This window comes from Coloeus monedula (assembly GCF_965178545.1).
Source record: "Coloeus monedula genome assembly, chromosome: 2".
Taxonomy (NCBI): domain Eukaryota; kingdom Metazoa; phylum Chordata; class Aves; order Passeriformes; family Corvidae; genus Coloeus; species Coloeus monedula.
The window spans coordinates 34,669,612-34,690,286 of NC_138782.1; the positions used below are offsets into that span (position 1 = coordinate 34,669,612).

At 60.8% G+C, this 20,675-nt stretch overlaps 1 protein-coding gene across 7 annotated transcripts; it reads right to left on the reverse strand.

The window, feature by feature from the left end:
* Positions 1 to 452: 452 nt before the first annotated feature.
* Positions 453 to 20,182, reverse strand: LOC309586009 (uncharacterized protein). Of its 7 annotated transcripts, none has more exons than XM_082302523.1 (32): positions 19,497 to 20,182; positions 16,272 to 16,379; positions 14,731 to 14,886; positions 13,905 to 14,036; positions 13,589 to 13,780; positions 13,424 to 13,507; positions 13,189 to 13,307; positions 12,920 to 13,034; positions 12,563 to 12,646; positions 12,125 to 12,240; positions 11,804 to 11,948; positions 11,494 to 11,600; positions 11,296 to 11,374; positions 11,004 to 11,132; positions 10,796 to 10,927; positions 10,271 to 10,527; positions 10,030 to 10,153; positions 9,669 to 9,863; positions 9,206 to 9,361; positions 8,519 to 8,739; positions 8,027 to 8,204; positions 7,561 to 7,707; positions 6,936 to 7,334; positions 3,855 to 5,360; positions 3,360 to 3,440; positions 3,051 to 3,137; positions 2,834 to 2,925; positions 2,539 to 2,624; positions 1,907 to 1,973; positions 1,621 to 1,784; positions 1,212 to 1,346; positions 453 to 1,001 (listed from the first exon to the last, which is right to left on the reverse strand). In XM_082302523.1, exons 1-32 carry the CDS (start codon positions 19,923 to 19,925, stop codon positions 766 to 768), a joined length of 6,258 nt encoding a protein of 2,085 aa, XP_082158649.1. In that variant the 5' UTR covers positions 19,926 to 20,182; the 3' UTR covers positions 453 to 765. The 7 variants fall into 7 exon arrangements, with proteins under 7 accessions (XP_082158649.1, XP_082158653.1, XP_082158651.1 ...); XM_082302527.1 differs by having other exon boundaries at positions 11,004 to 11,129; positions 11,308 to 11,371; positions 12,563 to 12,649; XM_082302525.1 differs by having other exon boundaries at positions 11,004 to 11,129; positions 11,296 to 11,371; positions 12,563 to 12,649.
* Positions 20,183 to 20,675: the final 493 nt, after the last annotated feature.

A 20,675-nucleotide genomic window follows, 5' to 3' on the forward strand; every position in this document is an offset into this window, starting at 1 on the left:
AGTTACTGCAAAAATATCTGGGCTGCAGCAATGGGGGTCTAGCCACACAGCCCTGGCCCTGTCCATGTCATGCAGTGTTCACCTGCTGTGACCCAGGCTGGCAGCCATCCTGTGAGAGAGCACGGCTGGGCAGGCCTGGCAACATTGTGCAGGCAGGAGTATTTACTCTGTAGGTAGCGACAGCCCTGCTGAGCTCCCAGGGCAGGGAAAGGGGGCCCTGATAGCCTGTGGGATTAGCTGGGCTGAGTGCAGGCAGAGAGGAAGCACAGGACAAAGCATCCTCGTGAGAAGCACCAAACGGCTCAGGCTTCCCCCCAAGCAGGACTGAACCTCACTGCAGGCCCCTCCTCATCTGAAGCTCCCTGACTCCTTAGCAAGGACCACCTTGCAGAGAGCTCCTTTCCTCCTGTGCCAACGGGTGCTGCTGGACAAAAAGGCTCCCAGACTAAACATCTATTTATTTTTTAATAAAAACCATCATTCACCCCCCTCTGCTTGTGCTGTGTGTCATCAGGATGCCTGGGGAGCCAGCAGCACCCAGGGAGAGCACTGGGAAGGAGGGGTGCTCAGCACCAGGCTGAGGCTGGGGGCTGCAGTGGCTGGGGCACAGGGCAGCCCCGGGGCCGGCTAAAGCCATTTGGCACAGCCTTTTGCCCCTGGGGAGGCAGCGAGCTGTGAACTGGTGCTGGGAGTAGAGACTATGCCAGAATGGCCCGAGAGGAGGATAAGAGGCAGGTTAGGGCATTTTCCCCCTTTGTCTGGGGCTCACTCTTTCTTCCCAAAGAACTTCTTGAAGACAGATTTGTTCTTGGTGCGAGGTGGGCTGGTGGTCTTCTCCCCAAGTGTGTCCCGGGGGCTCCCTGTTCGGGCCACAAAGGAGTGGCAGCGTGCCCGGGGCATGGCTGTCACCTGCTCCCCTATGTACAGTGTGACAGAGTAGCTGCTCCCAGCCTCCACGGGCTCCTTGGGCACGGCCAGCGGGGTGATCTTCTGGTAGGTGGCTGCAAGAAGGAGCAGTCAGTGGTAGGGGTAGGGTGCCAGCAGGCACTGGCAACCCTCTAGGGCCCTCCCCAAATGGGGGCTGCAGCCAAGGGCACAGGTATGTAGGACCAGGTGCGTGCTGGAGCAGCATCGCATCTGTCCTCGGCTGTCTGTGGGGACAGAGGCAGTGGTGCCACCTCCTGGCGATGACAGCAAAATCAGCACTGTACCTGAGGTGAAGGAGTAGGACCTCCTCTTGTTGGCCACGAGCCCATAGTCGTCTTCTGGGCAGATGTTGTCCCACAGCCCGGGGGACCCCCTGGGTGACCACTGCTGCTCCTTGTGCCCAGTCCCCTGAGCATTCTCTGAAGCAGAATGGACACATGTCACAAGGCAAGGCCACCACAGGACATCCCTGTGTCAGCCCCAAAGAGAAGAGGGAAATGTATGACTATCTCAGTAACCCAGGAAGTGAAGTAAATGTTCCTTTCCCCAAGCCCTGAGACTCCTAGCCCAGATACCACCAAGTTCAAGGCTGACTGACAGCCTTCAGCCCCCCCCAGCTGTCTGCCATGTACCTCTTTGGGCTAGGAACAGAAGCTGGGGGACAGTGGCAACCCAACCAGACAGAAAAGTCACCTGCTGCTTCCACAGTCCCATCGACCTGGCCATCCTGGCTGCCCAGAGGCCGCGGCAGTAGTGTGCTTGTGCAGGGTAACACCACAACCTCCTGGCTCTTGGTGGTCGTCACCTGGTGATGTCCCTGGAGGTGGGAGCTCCCAGGGCTGGAGACCTTGCTGAAACTGAAAGTAGCAGAGATTTTGCTAACCAGACTGGCCACCAATGTCCTGCTGGAGCAGCACACACTGGCAAATGTGGGAGAGAGTCATAACAAGACCCAGCTGGCCAGCTCCTGGCTACTCACCTGCCAGTACCAGCAGTGCCCTCGACATGCTGTGCTGCCGCCTGGAAGTAATCCACTTCAGGGAAACCTGGGGGCACAGCAAACATCCTGCTGGATGTCCCATACAGGACTGTTGCATAGACCCAGTCCCTGATCCCAGTGCCCATGCTGCATGGCTGCATCCTCCAACCTCCTGCTCTAGTGCCTGCTCTTGGTCCTGACAACCAGCCTAGGATCTCAGAACAGAGCTTGAACTCCTCAGGTATGGATACAGCAGCAGGAAGACCTCAGTATCACAGGTGTCCTTGCCTCAAGGGCAAGCAAGGCATTTCTAGGCCCAGAGGATATGGAGGAAGACCAAGGCACAATTATAATTTTCCTGACACGGGCTTTTTGCTGCTGAGGCACCACTGACGTCAGTTGTGCTATTCCTGATTTATAGCTGTGTATGTGGTGTGAAAACAAAGCCTCCAAATCCTGCCTGGCAGAGAACTACTGTTCCCAAGGCAGGCTAGGAGGATGCATAAATCAGAGGGCAATGTTGTGCTGCTTCTCTTCTGACCCCCCTCTGTATCAAAGGACTCAGCAGGGGCTGAACAAACATGGTAACCACATAGAGCTGGGTCCCTGCTCTGCCAGCAAGGGCTGCTCACCTGAGTTTTGCTGCAGCTTTGAGACCCATTCATTCATGAGGGGCTGGGTGGGGGCCCTCAGGAGGTATTCAGAACCATCCTGCAGCCTGCAGGGAGAGGAGGAGAAAACAGGTCAGCAGTGATGTGGAGTGCAGATGCCACAGCCCCCACCAGACCAGAAAAGAAGAGCAGATGAGAAAGAAGGAAGGAAATCCTCATCTAAGCACTGGACTGAGCTGGTCCTGCCTGGGGGTGTTGGTACATGTCTGCCCACACTGGGGAGGGCTGTGGCTACTGCCCTGGACTGGGAACTCACTGAAGCCTGAAGCAGTTGGTCTTCTTGGTGTACTCGGCATCTGGGGTGCAGACCGCCCCGGAGAGGTGCAGGGGAAGGGCCACCACGGAGCTCTGCAGCATAAGGGAAAGCAAGAGCAACAGTGGGGTTGGACAGCTCTGCCTTCCTGGCCATGGGGCCCAGAGCCATCACGCTGCTGCCAGCCCCCTCCCATGTCCCCCAGTCTCCCCCACCGCACCTTGAGGCTGTCCCTGCGGTCCTGGTAGAAGCATAGTGTCTGCCTCATCAGCACGGCGTGGAAGAGGCCCCAGGCCCGGCAGCTGGCCTGTGGGATACAAGCAGGGGACAGCTGTGATGCCAACAGGTTTGTAAGAAGACAGATGGTCTCATGCCACTCAAAATGCAACTCAGCCCCTCTGAGGCTCTGCCCTTCCAGAATGGCCAGCAGCACTGCCGTGGTAGTTCCAGGAACATCCCTGGCTTCCCTCCATCCTCCGCCATGTCCCAGCACCCCTGTCCCAAAGGAGCCCCACAGCCATGTCTGTACCTTTCTCCCTCCTGCCTGCAATACGTGCTTCCTTTCCAGCGTGCCCTCCATCATCTGAAACTCCATTTTACCAGGAAGGACCTGCAAGGGCACAGAGGGTGAGCAAGAACTTCTCTGGGGCTGGCAGTGCCAGCTCAGCCTCCATCATGCACATGGGGTCTATCTGACCCATCCCTGGTGTGTGATGCCAAAGTGGGAGTGGGATGACAATCAGGAACAACTTCCTCACCTGGGCAGGGGCTGGGATGTGTGTCAGCTTCAGAGGTGAAGTGCTGCCTTGCTAAGGCTATGGGTTGGCAGGGAATGTGTGTGCTGCAGGGACCCCGAATACCCCACCTAGCCCTTCCCCACCAGCTGAAGAAAAGGGGCCACAGGAGTTGGGGAGTCCCCAAATACAGGTTATGTTTGCTGGAGTGAATAACCCAGCTGCTGCCTCGGGTGTTCCCCAGCCCCCTACCTGACCCTGAGGGAGAGTCCCTGGCCTGTGGATCTCACCTTGCTGCTCTCTCTCCCCTCTTGCCCGTGACTCCGCTGATTCCAGGTGCTGGAGGCATCCAAGGGGGCTGCAGACACCAGTTCCTCCATGTGGGGGGAAACCCTGAGCCTGCTGGGGCTGCCACTGCCACTGCGCTCCACTCTGGGGCTCTTCTCTCCCGACGGGCTGTGGAGCAGCTGGGCAGTGGTGGGAAGGGTGAATTTGGCCACTAGCACGTTGTTGGCTGATGAGAGGATGAGGGGCCCACCAGCAGTGGTGCTGGGGCTGGGCAAGCTGCCTGCCCTGCTGCTCGTCCGGTGGCTGGCACAGCTGCCTCCTGGTGGGCTTTGTGCCTGTCGCTCGTGGGCCCCATCCCAGATGGCCTGCAGCTCCTCCTCCTCTTCCTCAAACTGCCTGTGGGCAGGGTGGCAGACTTCCTTAGTGCCCAGTGCAGGGCTCTGGGGCTCTGAAGACCCCAGTGCCCACTCAAAGACAGAGAGCTGGGTCAGGGCAGCAGGGGAAGCTGGGGACCCTCTGGGCTGGCTGCTGCTGGCTGGCTGCTGTGCACAGGCAGGGCCAGGGATGGCTCCAGCCCTGCCTGGGATGCTGGCAGGGGATGATCCAAGCTCTAGCCAAGCGGCTTTGTGATGCCTGGCCCTGCCAGTGGCACTGGGGCTGTCACTGTGGCCAAAGCGGGTGGACAGCTCATCCCCCATACCGACACGGGACGGCCGGCTTGGTCTCGAGTCCAGGAGGTCTTTACTGGTGCTGCTGGGGCACTGCGGGTTCCAATGCTCCTTCCCAGCACAGTGTGCCCTTTGCTGGCTGTAGCTGGGGTTGAAGCTCACCTCCTCAAACCACGTTCCTTTCTCACTCTTGGGGGACGTCCCCAGCCTCTTGCTGGGCCCCTGGGGACTGTGCCCATTTTGCTGCCATTCAACTCCATGTGTGCCTGTGGGCTTCCACAGCCTCACCCCTTGATCCTGCCTCTGCTCCTGCCCCTCTGCCTCCTGCTGCTGTGCCACGGCCCCTCGGTGGCACCCCAGGACCACTGCGTCCCGTGGCAGCTCCAGGCTGAGCACAGAGCCCAGGGAAAGACGGGGGCATGTGATTTTTGGGTTAGGCAGGCAGGGGTTCTGGGGGGCTGCCCCACACTCAGCATCGATGTCCTGCACCAGTGGGTTCCTGACATAGAGGAGCAGCTCCCCAAGCTGGGGTCCAGCAGCAGCTGTCCCTGGCCCCTCCTTCCTGCGACCATACTTCTGAGGCCATGTGTTGCTGGGGCCATGGCATTCCTCAGGTGTGGGCCGCAGGGAGCTGTCACCCATGATGCCCTGGAGAGTCAGCAGCCGGGCCTGCTCTGCCCTGGCCTGCTCCCGCCGCTGCAGGCTGTTGAAGAGACAGCCAGCCCTGGCCTTAGGCAGGGTGTGGGAGACAGCCGGCATCCCACCGCTGGCTGCTGGAGGGTGGCGGACAACAGCGGGTGGCCGCTTTGCGGTGCAGGTTTTCCTGGCCTCCACATGCACCTGAGGAAACAGAGAAGGAGAGAGGGGTGATCCCCATCGCTGGAGCTTCCACCACCCTGTTCCAACTGCCCCCTTTCCATGTTGCATCTGGGAAAGCAGGGAGCAGCAGGGGCAGGCAGACAAAAATGCTCACCAGCAGCACGTGCAGTGCTGGGAGCAACATGGCTTCACCTCAGTCCCCCGAGAGCTGCTCCCACCATGGTGCAGGCAGGGTGGAGGCAGACAAGGGAATCTGCCCATGATGGAGTCCCCCAGGTGTGGTACAGCTGGGGGTGACTCTGCCATACAGCTCTTCCCTGGCCCTGCTGACCTCCAAGCCATCACTTTTGGGTGGCTACTGAGACAGCAGTCACTGCTGTCCATCCCCTGCCAGCCCTGCATGCTCCAGGCAGTAAAGCAATGAATGCAAGGGCAGGGGTTGAGTGCAGACTCTTCCCTGTCCCTTCCTCACAGACCCTCTCCTGGGCTTCCACAGCTGCAAGAGTCTGCAGGAGCTGAAGCAGTGTCCCCCTGCATCCATTTGGCTGGATGGTGCCCTTTACCAAAACCCTCCTGGCAGCCCAGCAGCCCCTCACCCTGCTTCAGTGCCCTCTGGCCTCTCTGTCCTCCTGCCCTCTCCCTTGGGCTTCTGAGCCCGGCTGCCCCTGGGGCTCCTCACACACAGACCTTTTTGCACAGGCTCTGGAGCAACAAAGGGATGCAAGCCCCAACAAATCACCAGACTCCCAGCCCCAGGGTTACAAGCCAAGCAACCTGGAGTGAGACCCACGCCCCCTCGAAACATGCACCTCACACAGCCCCAGCCACCCTTGCCCCTTCAGCTGGCTACACAAGGAACTGCTGCTGTCCCCCAGCAATGGAGCAGGGAGGCTCTCCCACTGGCCACCAGCTAGCCATACCTCCCATGGCTACCGAAACTACTTAAACGGAGGGCCAAACTGCAGCAAGCCCTACCTGAGGCCCCCTCCTCACCTGTCCCAGCACCCACACTCTGGACCCCACAGCACCAGAAGGGTTTTCTCTCTCCCATTGGACCAGTGCCAACAGAGAACAGTGGCATGGACAGGAGAGTTGGTGGCAGGCAGGTTCACACCATGCAGCCACACTGCCCAGCATGCAGCCTTCCCCGGAACATTACCTCTTCCACCAGCTGGCGAGGTGGCTTTCTTTTTCGCTTTAAACTACCCCAAGTGTTTCCTAAAAGCCCCTGGCAACGCTTCCAAAAGGTTTTACAGCCTGAGGGTTTAGTGGCGGGGAGCTGAGCAAGGGCAGAGAGAGAGACACACAGAGAGTTGAGGACAGAGTGGGCAAGGAGCTGCAGCAGGAGAGCGCAGGCAAAGTGGGTGGCGCAAGCCAGCCTCAGCCCTAAGGCATCACTCAGCATCAGCACGGCCAAAGGCCCTCTCAGACTGACACAGTCCCAGCAGCTCACTCAGAAACAGCCTAGAGGGGTCTCAGCTTGGGAGTTACCCCACAGCCCCCCAGTCTGCATGGGGCACAGCTCCAGAGAGCGGCCCTGGCTGTGTGGCTGCTTGCCCGTGGCTCTGCCAGAGCCACCTACCGTCCCCCACGTACCGTCGGCAGTGCCTCCTCCCCCGGCCGCTCGCTGCTGGCCAGCGGCTGTGCCTTCTTCTTCTCGCCCTTCTTGCCAATGCTGAGGATGAGGTTGACTGTCCCCCCAAGACCACAGGGGCCCCGCGGTGGCAGCAGCAGCGTGGAGGTCTCGGCAGGATCCCAGGTGGCAGCCTCCTTGGGGGGTTCTGCACCGTGGGGTGTTTTGCTGCTGGGCTCCCCCCAGCTCTGCTCCACTCCTGGTGGGGCATCTGAGAGGCCTGATGCTGGTGGGGAGATGGCTGTTTTCCCTGGAAGCTTTGGCTCTAATCTTTGCACAGGCTCGAGGAGAGAGCAAGGCATGAACTTCGCTGGACTGTGGATGCTTTCCAGATGGGGTGGAGCACATGAAGCATGCTGCTCCTGGGGAGCAAGGCAAGAGAGGGAACATGAAGGAAGGGCTGCTGGAGCCAGGTATTTTCTCAGGACAGCCTTCCCTTTGCCCTGCCTGAACCCCAGAGACTCCCAGAGGTATTGGCACACATCCCTCCCCTACTTCTGCACCACCCACTCCACCCAGTGCATCTGCTACCCTCAGCCTCAAGGCTGGTCATTCTCCCCAACAGTCTCAACAGGGCTGGGTACTCACCTGACCAGTGGGGGACATGCTCAAGGGGCTCTCTGGGTCCCTCCTGTCCTCCTGTCTGCTCCCCAGATCCTGCTGATACCTCTGTGCTCGCCAGCGCACCAGCACCCAGCCCAGCATGCTCTGCAGCTCTTCCAAGCGCTCCTTTATCTGAGGGGAGGAGAGATGCTGGGCAGCCTGCAAGGACCCCTGGCCCAGGGACACTGGCCCTACCAGGATATCTCACTACAGAGAAGTTAGGAGGTTTTTGGGAGTGGGATACAGTCACAGTCACAGCAGCTCAGATGTCAGGATCCACTGCTGGGTGAAACTTCTTCCTGCCCTGAGCAGACCCAGGGAGGCATAGCTGTCCCTATCCCACTTACTGGGGCTCTGCACCCACCCTTTGCTCTTTCTTTCATGGTCTATCCCCAGAGGACTTCAGGGAGTGCTGAGAATTTCCCCCCGACCCTATTTTCCCTGTCCTTACTGTTGCACTCAGGTAGTGCTCCTCAGACACCAGCTGCTGCCCTGCTGCTGCTAGTGCCTCAAACTCCTTGAGCTTCTCTTCAATTCTCCTCTCCAGTTCCTCACACGGAGTCTCCGGGACACTGGAGCTGCTTGGGCTTTCAGAGAAAATCTGAGCTCGTGTGTCCTCCGTCCAGGAGCTGTGAGCACGTGAAAGACAGGTTGAGGAACGACCCAACCCTTCTTCAGCCCTGGAGGCCCCAGGGAAGCCATTCCCATGCTCAGGGATAGCTGGAAGCAGCTCAGTGGGGTTGTAGCAAGGCTGTTGGGTCAGGACAAGATGCTGTGGGGCTGCCTCACAACAGAGAGCTGTGGTGCAACCCTGCATTCCAGTCTCCCCATGGTCACGCCTGGTTGCAGCTCCAGCACTGCCCACATACTTGCCAATGCCATGCTCTCACCAGCTCCCCCTCAACCACCACACAAGCAACCCCAACAGCTCACTGCCACTTACATCATGGCTAAATAATCCTTGAAGAAGTGCCGCAGCCGGCTGGCCTGCTGCACACGGAGCCGGGTCTCCTGCAGCAGCTCTCGCAGCCCTGCCCAGGCCCACAGAGTCTCCTGCAGCTCCTGGCTGACGGGGCATTGCTGAGTGGGGCACAGCTCTTGCAAGCGGGCAGCCGCCCTCTCCAGCTCCTGCAGCTGCCCTTGCAGGGTCTGCGACACTGCATGCTAAAGATCAGAAGGCAGGAAAGGTTCGAGATGCATCCAACCCCTCTGAACCCAGGCTGTGCTCCCCTGCATTCTGGCACGAAGGGACAGAGGGGAGGATGCTGGGACATGGGCTGCAGAGAGCGGGCAGAGCTAGCCTTGATGGGGAGCACGGGAAGAGCACAGAACTGCCTGGCTTCCCTGCCCTGCGTGCATGAGTCGCTTTCCCACCAGTGGGAAGATGAGTGAGGTGCTGGCAGCCGGGTGGTGGCACAGGGGAGCTGATGCAAGCTCTGTTCCCTTGCCTGGCCCATGCTATCAGAGGGGAGCAGAGCAGGCAGGTCTCAGCTCTGCTGGAAAATTCCATCCCAGCCTGCCACAGTGTGCCAAGGCTTACAACACCTGGGCCCCCAGAGGGGGGCCAGTGCCTCACTGGGACAGCCCCAGCCAGTCGGGACACCTCCCTGGCTGTGCTCCCCTGACTCACCTCCATTTCCTGCTGGCAGCTCAGCAAGCCCTGCAGCCCTTGGAGGTCCTTCTCACTCTTCACTGTGGTGAAGCCATTCTCTGCTAGGGCAATGTCTTGAGACAGCGCCTTGGCTCTGCACTGAAGGGCCTCCAGCTGTGGGGATACCTCTGCTACCTGGATGGGCAGGAGGGGACATAGAGGAAGATTAGCCCCAGGGTGGAACTCCCTGTGCTACCACCTGCCACACAGCCCCAGCCCACCCCAGCCTGGGGACACCCTGCCATGCACCTGCAATGGGCAGGTGCCAGCCACAGGAGAGACAAGGACACCAGCCTCTCACAGACTGGTCCCCATGAATCCCAATGCCCCTGTGTCCCACTGGGAATGGCCAAGGTGCATGCCCTGTCCCAACTAGCTGGCATGTCCAGCTGTAGGTGAACCACCCAGCTGCGTCCCCAGGCCCCCTGCCTCCATCCCCTACCAGACGCTCCAGGCTCTCTGTCTCCGCTGCCACCTCCATGACCCGCTCTCGCTCCTTCGCTGCATCATTCAGCATTTCCACGGCCTCCTGCAGCTCTCCCAAGGGGTGGCTCATGTCCTCACTGCTTGGAGGCTGCTCAGCCTGGGCTGAGTGCAGGGGAAAAGACCCCTGCGAGCCGCAACGCCCGCTCCCTGGCTGAAGCCAGCAGAAACACCAGATGTAAGAGAGATGGGGAGTGACACCCCAGGCAGCTGGGCTGGAGGCGAGCACCCAATAGGGTCCCCTTGCCAACTGCAGATCAAGCCTCGGTCCAGTCCCAGGTGCTGTGTGATCCCAAGGGATGCCCGGCCGCGCTGCTCACCGCTGCAGATCCCTGCTGGCTCCGTGCTTCCTCTTCTTGCAGGTCCTGCAGGAACTCAGACAGCACCAAGGAGTCCCGCAGATCTGCTGCCCGGCGCTGCAGGGCTGCCTGCACGTGTGCCAACCTGTGGGGAGAGGTGCCCATCAGAGGTACTGGCAGCCTCTGCACCTCCTCAGGGACAGCATCCTCCTCCCCACCCAGCCTGGGGACCAGAGAAGAGGCACCTTCCCGCAGGACTCACTTGTCCTCCACCATCTCCACTTTCCTCTGCATCTTCCTTGCTCCCTCGTGCTCAGTGGGCGACTCGCCTGCTGCTTCCTCCCGCAGTGCCTGCAGCTTGAGGCCGCACAGCAGGAGCTGCTTCTCCAGCTGGCCCATCTCTTCCAGGTCCTGGCGCAGCTCCACTGGGCTTCTCATGGCGGCTGGTTCCACAAGCGATCCAGCCACAGCTTGCAGCCACCGCTCAGCCTGGTCCAGCTCCCCCACCAGCCTCAGTGCCTTCAGGGAGAGCAGAGAACCCATCAGCCTGGCTCTGAGCCACCCAGAGGAGGCAGAAGCCATGCTGCCATCGCACTGTGGGTACCTGGGGCACCGGCAGCACTGGCAGCACAGTTGGAGAAGGGTGCAAGCTGCAAGGCCAGCCAGAGATGTCGGTGCCAGTGTTGCAGCTCCAGGCCCCACAGGTGGCAGCTTCGCTTGGTGATCCCCAGCAAGCTGCTGCCATTGGAGCACGCCCTGTGCCCACCCCAGCCCTGCCTCCACATACCTTATCGATCTCTTGCAGCACTACACCGTTCTCCTGGTGCTTCCTCTGCAGGTCCTCCCACAACTGCCCCAGTTCCCGCAGCAAGGCCTCCACCTGAGGGCTCCCGGGAGGCCTTCCTTGTGCTGGCCCCTCCTGGGAGGCAGGGAGGGCAGTTAGGATGGGCCCCACCTGGAGTCCTATCCCCCACCTCACATCCAAGCAGGCTCACCAGGAGCACAGCCCTGGCACTGGAGCTGGGGGCCAGGGGCTCTTTCTGCATCCGTGCTGCCTCCAGGCTCGCCACTGGACATGGGGGGACTCCCATACTCACACTCTCCTTGTGTGGGGACAGAGTCTGCTGAGGAGCAGGAGACATGCTGGGTTAGTGCCCAGACCAGGGGTGTGTGCACAAGCACACATGCCCACAAGCAGCAGGAGGGGGTCAGGGAAGTGAGTCCTTCCCCAACACTGTCTCCTCTTGGATGGGCAGGGAGCAAAGGGGACTCCTGGGGAGACATTACCGCATTCATCACCTGGCAGACGTCCTGCACTTGGGCCTCCAGCTGCTGCATCCCCCACTCAGCCTCTGCCTCTCTCCTCCTCCAGCAGAGAGAGGAAAGGGACAGTCAGGACTGCAAGGTTCCCCCCTTGCACAGGGGAACCCCATCCCTGTCCCCTCTGACTGTCCCGCTCCCACAGCTACCTCCACAAGCCAGTACCTTTTGTTGTCCCCTCCATGAGGGGGCTGTCCCACTGCTGGGGAGCCAGGGCTGCTCTCCTCTCCTTTCTTGTGCTCTGCCATCTTCTCCAGCACATCTTTTGGTACCTGCAGCACAAAGGTTCTCATTCCTCCTCGGCCAGCACAAAGCATACACTGCTTTGTCCCGGGCCTGGCACTTATCACCTCCCATAACTGGCGGGACCAGATCCAGGAGTGTTCGGCTTGGACTTTGCCCAACACCTGAACTCCTTTCCCTTGTCTTCTCGAAGCAGAGGAGCTGAAGACACCTCGAGGAAGACAGTGCTTACCACGCTCCCGAGTCCTCTTGTCCATTTGGGGGCTGCTTCTTTCCCCACAGCCCCATGACTGCTATCATCTCTTCGAGGCTCAACATTTGGAGCTGCAGCTTTGCCCCCTGGGGAACTGCTTGCCCGTGCTGGAGCCTTCTCTGCCCTGGGAAAGGAAGGCAAGGGAGGCCCAGGGAGCAGAGGATGAAGAGAGACCTTGAGTGGAGCTGGTGCCCCAGAGACAGCCTGCTAGGGGCTAAGCCAGGTCTTTCCCAAGCTTCTGGCTCCAGTGCTGGGAAGTCAGGGCTGGGACCCTGGTGCTCCTGCCCAGCTATGCCCTACCTCAGTGCCTGCTGGAGCTGCGCCCAGCTCTCCTTTACATCTCGGTGCTTTGAGGTGACTCGGGCTGCCAGGCTGGGCTGCAGGTTTAGGAGCTGGGACACAGTCACATCCAGCATCTGGAGAAGAGAGAGCAACTGGGACATGATGGAAACAGGGTTGATGAGGGACAAACCACCATGGCCATGGGGCGACTGTGTGATGATAACGCATCACCAGCCCTGTGGGGGCAGAAGAGGCATCAAGTGCTGATCCCAGTCCTCTGCTGCCCCCGGGGAGACTACCCTGTCCATCACACAGCCTCAGCCACCCACGCAGCTGTGGGGTGCCCACAGAGCCCACAGCCCTGCAGGCAGCAGAGCTGACCTGGGAAGGCACACATTCCCCCTCTGTCAGGATGCTCCCCAGGGCTCAGAGGACAAGGAAGAGCCTTGCACTCACCATCACCTGGCTGGCTATGTCCCTGACATCCCGATCCTGGCATGGCTTGCCCTCCCCAGGCTTCCCTGCACTGCAGATGCTGCTCTGCTGTAAGAAGAGGCCACGGTCAGCAGTGGGAAGAGGATAAGGCCCTGCTCCCAGCTCCAGCAGAATGAAACAGTGCAAAGCTGCACTTGCCAACCTGGCTCTCTTTCTCCACGCCCTGGTTCTCTCCCCAAACCCCAGGCTGAGAGTTCCAGGACCACAGGAGACCTTGTCCCCATGCAGGGGACAAGAGCAAGGTGCTGCCCACCAAGTTTCATTCAGGCCATGCAACAGCCCCGCATACCATGGTGAACCTGGCTCCAGTGCAAATACCTTTGCATGGATGGCCTCGAGCAGGATATCTGCCTGCTGGAGGAAGGAGGCCACCTCCAAGGCCAGCTGCAGAGCCTCGTGGTGCTCCTTCAGGGTCCCCTGCAGCCGCAGCCACCTGAGCAGGTGGAAGGGGAAAGGTGAATGGCAGTCTGTGCCTGTTTGGGGAGCTGTGCAGAGCTAGGCCAGGAAGTCTGGAGGGTCCTGCTTCCCAGTCAGTCAGGTCCTGGTGCCCAGCTCAGCCCTGCTCAGCCCATGTGTCCTCCACTCACGTTTTATTGAGGTGCTTGCGCCGGGCTGAGATGTTTCTGCTCTCACTTCTGCCTTGTTTCTCCAGCTTCTGGGCCAGGCTGTTCAGCTCCTTATGAAGATTCTGGAACTGCTGCTCCTCCTGGCCCAAGCAGAGAGGAAAGACATCAGCATCCTTCCTCAGGGACCTATGCCATGCCCCAGCCTCAAGGTGGTTGGTGTCCCTGACACGCCAGCAGCCCCCCAGCAGCCTCTCACCTGCTTCAAGTCAAGGATGCGACGGGTGAGCTGGATCTTGTCCGGGCTTTCCTGCAGGAGGGCTGCCAGAGAGGGCTTCTCCTCCTGGGCGAGGCAAGGGTGTGAGAAGATGGGGAGACAGGCAGGCTGTCCCCTTCCCCAGACCATGCTTCCCACCCCCCAAACCTTGTGCTTGATCCACGCCTCCAGCTGCTCGGCTTTCCTGTTAAAGTCCTGCAGACTCCGCAGCCCCCCCAGGGCTTTGCTCTGGCTGGCAGCCGTCTGCTTCAGGAGCTGCCACTGGTCCTGCAGGGCCAGCAGCTGCCTCCGCACTGCCTCAGCACTGGGGCTTGCCCTCCACATCAGCTGCTCGCCCATCTGTGGGGCCAAGGGACCCACTCAGCACCAGGGGTTCCCAGGGACCCTCTGCTGCAGAGAACCCAGGGACACAGGTGCTGTGGGTAACGGGAGCCATGCCACTCCATGCCATACCTGGCCTCACCTGATTGAGCTTTATCAGCGTGTTCTCGAAATCCTTCATGTCCCGCTGCAAGGTCTGAGCCACCTCCTCCCAGTCCTGGAGGTCACAGCCATCCTTCAGGTCTCGCAGCTTGCCTCGCACCCAGCCCTCTGCCTGCAACATACAAAGAGCCACATGGCTGGGCGCCTCCACCAGAGCATCTCAAGGCTTTGGGGACCCAAGCCCAAACGTTCCCGGAGCTGTGACAGGGACTGGAGCGCACCCGTTCAGCTGACAACCCATTTGCTCCGGGAATCAGCAGGTGGCCAGCACAGGCACTCAGAACAGCATCTGTGGCAACGGGGGTGTGCAGGTGTGCAGCACCTCACTCCTTTCCAGCATCTGCCTCAGCCCAGCAGGAGAAGCTGGGCCTGCCCAAGCAGGCCAGTCGGCACAGCACATCCCTGCACAAAGCATCTCTCCTCGCTGCACCCTGCTTCCCAGTGCAAACATCCACGCATTCTTCCCACCATGACATGGAAGCAGCCCTCCCACCATCTCGGTTCCCATGCTGCTGGGGAGGGACAGGGTCTGAGAGGAGGAGGAGGAGGGTGGGGGATGGGAGGAGCATGCGCACATGGAGAGGAAGCAGGGCCCTGGTGTGGGCTGACCCCCTCTCCCTGGGGCTGACAGCCAGGGAGAGGCAGCCAAACATGATCTCATGCCACAACCATGGCTTTGCTGGGCTGGGAGTTCAACCCTCCCTGCTGCGCACCCCACCCCACAGCTCCCATGAAAGGCCGCCGCTGGTGGCCCTCCAGCCCACTTCCTGTGCAGCCCCTCGGGTGAGTGCCCCAGCTGCCCCTACCTGCAGCATCTCCCGGTTGAACTGGGCTATCAGAGGACTCAGGTCGAGGAGAGGGCCTGCTCCCACGCCGCTTCTCCCGCTGCATCTTGGTGCTGCAGCAGACTCCTTGCCCTTAGGGCTCTCTTTCTGGGGTGATGACACTGGGGATCCTGCCAGCTGGGGGGAGCAGAGGTGGGGTGGGGGTGTCAGTGTGGTGCCCCAGGGAGCCCTCCCCATCACCTCCCAGGAGCATTTCAGAAACCCAAATGAAGTAGGTCAGCATGCCTTATTCTTGATTCCACTCCTTCACTGATGTATTTGGGGCTCTCCTCCAGCACACCGAGGTACCACTTCCCTCTACCAAGGCCACACTGGTGACTTTTGCAATGCCAGCAGGGGGTTGCTGGCTTGTCCCTCAAGTGGGTCACTCCCTGGGTCGTTCCAGGCTGTTGGGAGGGCACCCAGCACCTGGGCCGGTCCCAGCACCCACACTGGAGATGGATAGAGGGCTTGCTGCCCCTCCAGCCTGAGGATGTGCATCCCTGTGAGGAGCATTCACGTCTGTAGCATCCATTTGGTGTCACCCAGGGGGACACTGCCAGGGGATGGGATGGAGGGGCCATGGGGCAGGTTCCTGGTAAGCCCCACCACTCTTTTGGTGGCACCCAAGACCCCCATCCCCAGTGAGTGGTTGGAGGGAGTGGAGAGTGCAGCATCTCCCTTGGGACTCAGCCTTGTGGGCAGTAGACGCTGACAAAACCCTCTGTCAGGGTTCCAGCTCTGCCAGGGGTGACAGCAAAGGCCAGCCAATGAAAGTGCTGGCCTTTCTCCAAACTCAGCCCTGGGCCCAGCTGCATGCAGCCCAGGGGACAGCACCATCACCCGGGCAGTTACTTCCCACCCTTCTGCCCAGGGATGGGGATCTAACTGCATACTAACTGGTGGCAAACAGGAAACTGAGTATTTTCAGGAGGAACCCAAAGGTGCAGGGCTTGCTGCCTCCTCTCAGCAGGCAGAAATTGCTCTGGGGCCAGCCTGGGACACCCCTTCCTCCTAGAGAGAACTGGGTGTGAGCTACCCACAGAGTCCTAGCTGCCCCTGAGCCCACCAGGGAACAATTTTCCAGGAGCCTGTGGAGCAGTGGGGTGCAGGCAACTATTTCAGGCTCTCTAAGCACTCTGGCATGTGCTGCCCTGCTGACAGCATGGGACTCACTTTCCAGTGCCTGTTCTACTTAACCACAAGAACTACAGAAATCCTCTGTCTTTTCTTTTTTTTTTTTTTAATAGCAACACAGATTCTCAGGCCCTCCTGTGACTCTGTGATCTTTAGTCTCTTGACTCAGCCAGGGCTGGAGGAGCCCATAATCTGGCTCCCTTGGAATCAATAAAACCTCTGGGTGCTGCGCAGGGGGCTGATCCCTTGCCCCATCATGCCCAGCTTGTTCCCACACTCTCTGAAAGAGGCAAGGCTCCATCCACACCTGAGGCTGCGAGCAGCCTCATTGCTCAGCTCCAAGCTGCACATCAGGCCCACCTAATGCTGAGGGCAGGGGGACATACCACATAGAAGGGAGAACATCTGTCCACCGGAGAGCAGAGCACACTGGCCTGAACACTCCCAGGCTCCTGCTGCTTGTCCTCTGCATCCACATCCTTCCTGAGGAAGACCTAGAGGCAGGAAGGCACAGCTGTGAGCCTGGTAGTGCTCAACTGTCCCAGCAGCCAAAGAGACAGAGGAGCATTCACTCACCTCTCCCTGCTGAGGGATGGAGGTGGCTGTGGCAGCACCCAGACACTGCTTGGCTGGGCTCTTGCCATCCCCCCTTACGCACCGAGGCTAGACTCCTCCGAACAGCATCCACAGCTCCCACCACATGCTCAGCAAGTGGCAAGAGCTCCTACACCAGCTTTGCTCAATACCTTCTCCATTTTAGCTCCCAGTACCCCCCATACCCTTTTCTCTCCTTGAATTGACTCCAAAGCCAGCAGAAACCCATTTAGTGATCACCACTGGTCCCTGGTCATCTAAGGATGCCCAGAGTGAGGCTTCCTTTCCCTCCTCCAGGACAGTAGGGCAGAGGCAGGGAGGCACAGGATGACATTAACTCCAACATCATCAACCTGAATCTTCTCAGCTGCTGATCCCTGATCTCAGCCTAGCTGGGAGACAAGTTAAGGGGGCAGCTGGCTTGCAGAGAAGGGCTTCCAAAGGTCAGGGGTGAGGGTGGAAGCAGGAGAGGCAGGAGGAAGGAAGTCCAGGAACTGCGGCCAGGCACAGAGAGGATGTCCAGGATGAACTCCACATTACCTTATCCTTGATGCAGCACAGCCCCAGGAGGAGAGGTGCGTGGGATTGTTTGGATCATGCCCAAGGGCATTAAGCCTCATCCTCTACAGATGGATCTTTTCTTGGGCTGTTGGATATAACAGCCTGATTTAGGGACCTCATTCCACTCCCTTTCTGGGGCCACCTTGCTGTCTCTGTAACAGCCATCTAAGCAGGCACAGGGCAACAGAAACAGGGTGGTGGACAATGTGTGCTGCCCTGACAACTCCTCCTCCTAGACCACCGCAAATGGGGTGCTGGATCAGCCAGAGCCAGCCTACCTCTGCTCAGGCCACTCCAAACTGAGGACACTGTCCAAGGGAAATGAACCTAGACAAGTCAGAACTCCCTCCCTCCACAGAACATGGCTTCCCACCATCTCTGCAGGACTGCAGAAGAGTCCTGACATGAATGGCAGCCCCCAGCACAAGAGCTGCTGCCACCAAAAAGGCTCAGAGCCCTACAAACAGCCCAACAGCCCCTTGGAGAACAGCACCACTGGACCTTTCCAGGGGCTTGCAAAGCCTGGCTGGTGGCTGCAGAGGTCAGACCATTGCCACATGCCACAGCATCCCATCCCAAGCAGGAAGAACAGGCAGGGTACAAGGCTGAATCACAGCCCAGCAGGCACAGTGAGAACTCAGCAGGATGCTTTTAGAAGGGGAAGGCAACCCTTTGCCTGACCACGGGGCTGAGAGGTTTGGATGCATATTTAGGGAATGATAGGGAGCTAAATGCGATGTGCTTGTGAGGCATAAGACCCTAAAAAGTTCTATGCAGTAATGTCTCACGCCAGCCCCCAGGGCTCAGCCGTGGGAGACAAGCCTGCAGGTGACACGGGAGCTTTATTTAAAGTCCCTGTCTCACGATCCGTCAGCCGCAGGAAAACAGGGCTGCCAGCACAACGATGACTTCATCCTTCCCGCAGAGCTGCTCCACCGGGACTGCCCCCCCTCCTCAGTCCCTCTGGCTAGAGCTGGGTCCTCGACCCGGCAAAACAACAAACTCCCTCAGCAAGCGAAGTCTGGGAGAAGGAGTTGTGCCTGCTGTGGCATCCATGAGGTGCTGTGCTAAACGCCCCCCAGCAGGACCCCAAGCTTCATGACATGAGCAAAGCCACATGTGAAACGAGTGCAGCAGCCTCAGCTGCCGCCCCTGCAAACACTTCTTTCCCCCGCTAGAAGCAAAATTAACACGGCACATATGCTTGCCGCATTCCCATAGAATAGGCGCCAGTGACTTCCCACGAACAAGAAGAGCGGGGCCAGACCCTCCTAGGCAGCACTGTGCTCATCCCGGAGGAGCCCTCATTCCTGCGGGGCAGGAGCGAAGGGCAAATCCAAGGACTGCGGGGCATGCTTGGGAAAGTAGTACCGTGCTCTGTGTGGGACACAGTGTCCCTTCTCTCCTCCAGATGCCATCCCACGTGTTTTCCCTGGCCCCCCAGCTCCCTCTTTCCCTCCCAAAGCTCCATCTTGCAGCCTGCCCACCTCTTTCAGCTCCACACGCTCATGCTGGACAGGGAGGAGGGGCCGATCCTGGCAGCCTCCTGAGAGTCGCACACCACCGTGCCCAGCACGTGTCCCTACCTTATATGAAAGAGGGGAGCCCTCATGCCGATGCCCTTTGGGCTGCGCAGACTCCGGCCGCCCAGCGGAGGAGCTGCTTGCGTGCCGGAGGAAGCGGCACCTCTTGCGAGGCTGTGCCTGGCCTTTATTGGCAATGAAGATGAGGGTTTTGGCAGTGGACTGTGCGGTTCTCCCTAGCACTATCCTGCCGGGAAACCAGCTGTTGCAGGTCAGGGTTAAATCCCAAGGAGTTCCTGCCTGCTCTTGCCAGAAACTGCGACGTCTCCGAGATGCCTTCCGCCCCATCCCACCCCCACAGGGGGTCTCCCGGGCTCTGGCACTGTTGAATTCGTACCTCTGCGCCTGCTAGCGCTCAGACTTGGCAGGGTGGGGGGGGGGGAAGGGGGGGATGCCGAGAGCCCTGGGTCCTGCTCCTAGCCTTGTCCCAGCTTTGCCTGGCTGTGTGGCCCTTCATGAGTCACTTCCCTTCTCCCAGCCTCCGTTTCCCCTCTGGTGAACGAGGAGGTGAGTTCCCAGCTCCCCGCACACAACGGCACCATCACAGGCACCCCGAAAGCTGAGCCCTCCATAGCCAGGCTCTGGGGCAGGGCTTTTCTGGCTCATCTTAGCCCCGGGGAAAGCTCATCTCCGCTCACCCGCCAAGACTTCCTGCCCTCCAGCCCGGTGGTACAGAGACGTGCGGGGGGGCACATGGGAGGAAGAACAACTACCACAGGAGCCCTGCAGCGAGTGTTGCCTGGACGGCACGGGGACAAGGCAACAGGGATGGGCGCAGCCTCCCCAGGACCTACCCATCCCTTGGCAGCGAGGAATGGGGAACGGCACGGAAGACGGGGAGAGAGCAGGGCACGGGGTACCGGGATCGCTTACCTTGAACTGAGCTTTCCCTGTCCTGCTGTTGTTGTTGTTGTGGTTCCTCTCGCCGCCGGCGCGGGCAGGGTTCCCGGGTCCCCCTGTCTCTCCCGTGCCAGCGTCCCCGTACCAGTTGGACAACGTGATCTTCTTAATGGAACGGGCTAGGGAGTTGCGGTTCAGCCGGTCCTCGTCGGTGCCCCCGTCCTCACCGGGGCTGGGGCTGCGGGGCTGCCCCGCGGGGGCGGCGGGGCCGGCCCGGGCGTGGGCCAGGTAGAGGGAGATGCGCTCGTTGATGCTGCGACGGAGGCCGCGGTGGCTGTCCAGCGCGGAGGCGAGGGCGATGCCGGGGCAGGCGTCTCCGGGAAAGTCCGCGGCACATTTGGGCAGCGAGAGCCTGGTGCTGATGGTGAAGGGCTGCACCTTCCTCGCCGTGCTGCCCGACATCCTCGCCCTCCCCGCTGCCCGTTGCGGGCAGTGGCGGTCCCGGCCCGGGCACCGTGGGCTGAGGCGGCGGTGCGGGGCCCCCGCCGCCCGGGAGAGCGGGTGATGGAGATCGCCCGGGCAGCGCCGGCTCCTTCCCCGGGGCGGGCGGGGGCGCTCAGCGGCGGGGCGGCCCCGCGGCGGGAGGCAGCGGGGCGGGGGGCGGCCCAGCAACCATGGCCGGAGCGGCGAGACGCGGGCGGCCGTCCGGCCTCGGCTGCCTGGGCGGGCCCTCCGCCCCCGCCGGGGCGCGTCCCCTCCCCTGCCCGGTCCCTCCTCCCGCGGCGGGCCGGGCAGGCAGGAGGAGTCGCCGCGCCCTGTTCTGCCTTGCCGGGTCCGTCCCGTCCCGTCCCTGCCCGTGGCCGGCCGGCTTCAGTCGTCCGCCTTCTTGCGCAGGTTGAGGAGGCAGAGCAGGCAGGTGAGCAGGGCCTGGCGGCTCTCCCGGGAGCGCAGCCGGCGCCCCAGGCGGCGGAGCGGCGGCAGCAGGCGCCGGCGGGCCAGCGGCAGCAGGCGGGCGAGCAGGGCGCGCAGCAGCGGGGCGGCCAGCGGCGGGGCGGGCATGCTGCCCCCGAGCCTGCGAGCACGGCGTCACACCCCGGCTGACCTGCAGGAGCGGGGTGCTCGGCGGCTCCTCACGTTTTGGAACGTCCGAGCTGAGCGGGATGTTGGAGGGGTCCTCACCCCCCTGAGAGCGGGGGGCTGCTTGGGGCAGGC

Coding starts and splice junctions, on each gene's coding strand:
- LOC309586009 (XM_082302521.1), bottom strand. CDS start 19,925: ATGTCGGGCAGCACGGCGAGGAAGGTGCAGCCCTTCACCATCAGCACC. Junction 11,133..11,295: donor TCTGCCAGGTGATGAATGCG/GTAATGTCTCCC, acceptor CCTGCTCCTCAG/CAGACTCTGTCCCCACACAA. Junction 10,528..10,795: donor TGCTGCAAGAGATCGATAAG/GTATGTGGAGGC, acceptor CTCTCCCTGAAG/GCACTGAGGCTGGTGGGGGA.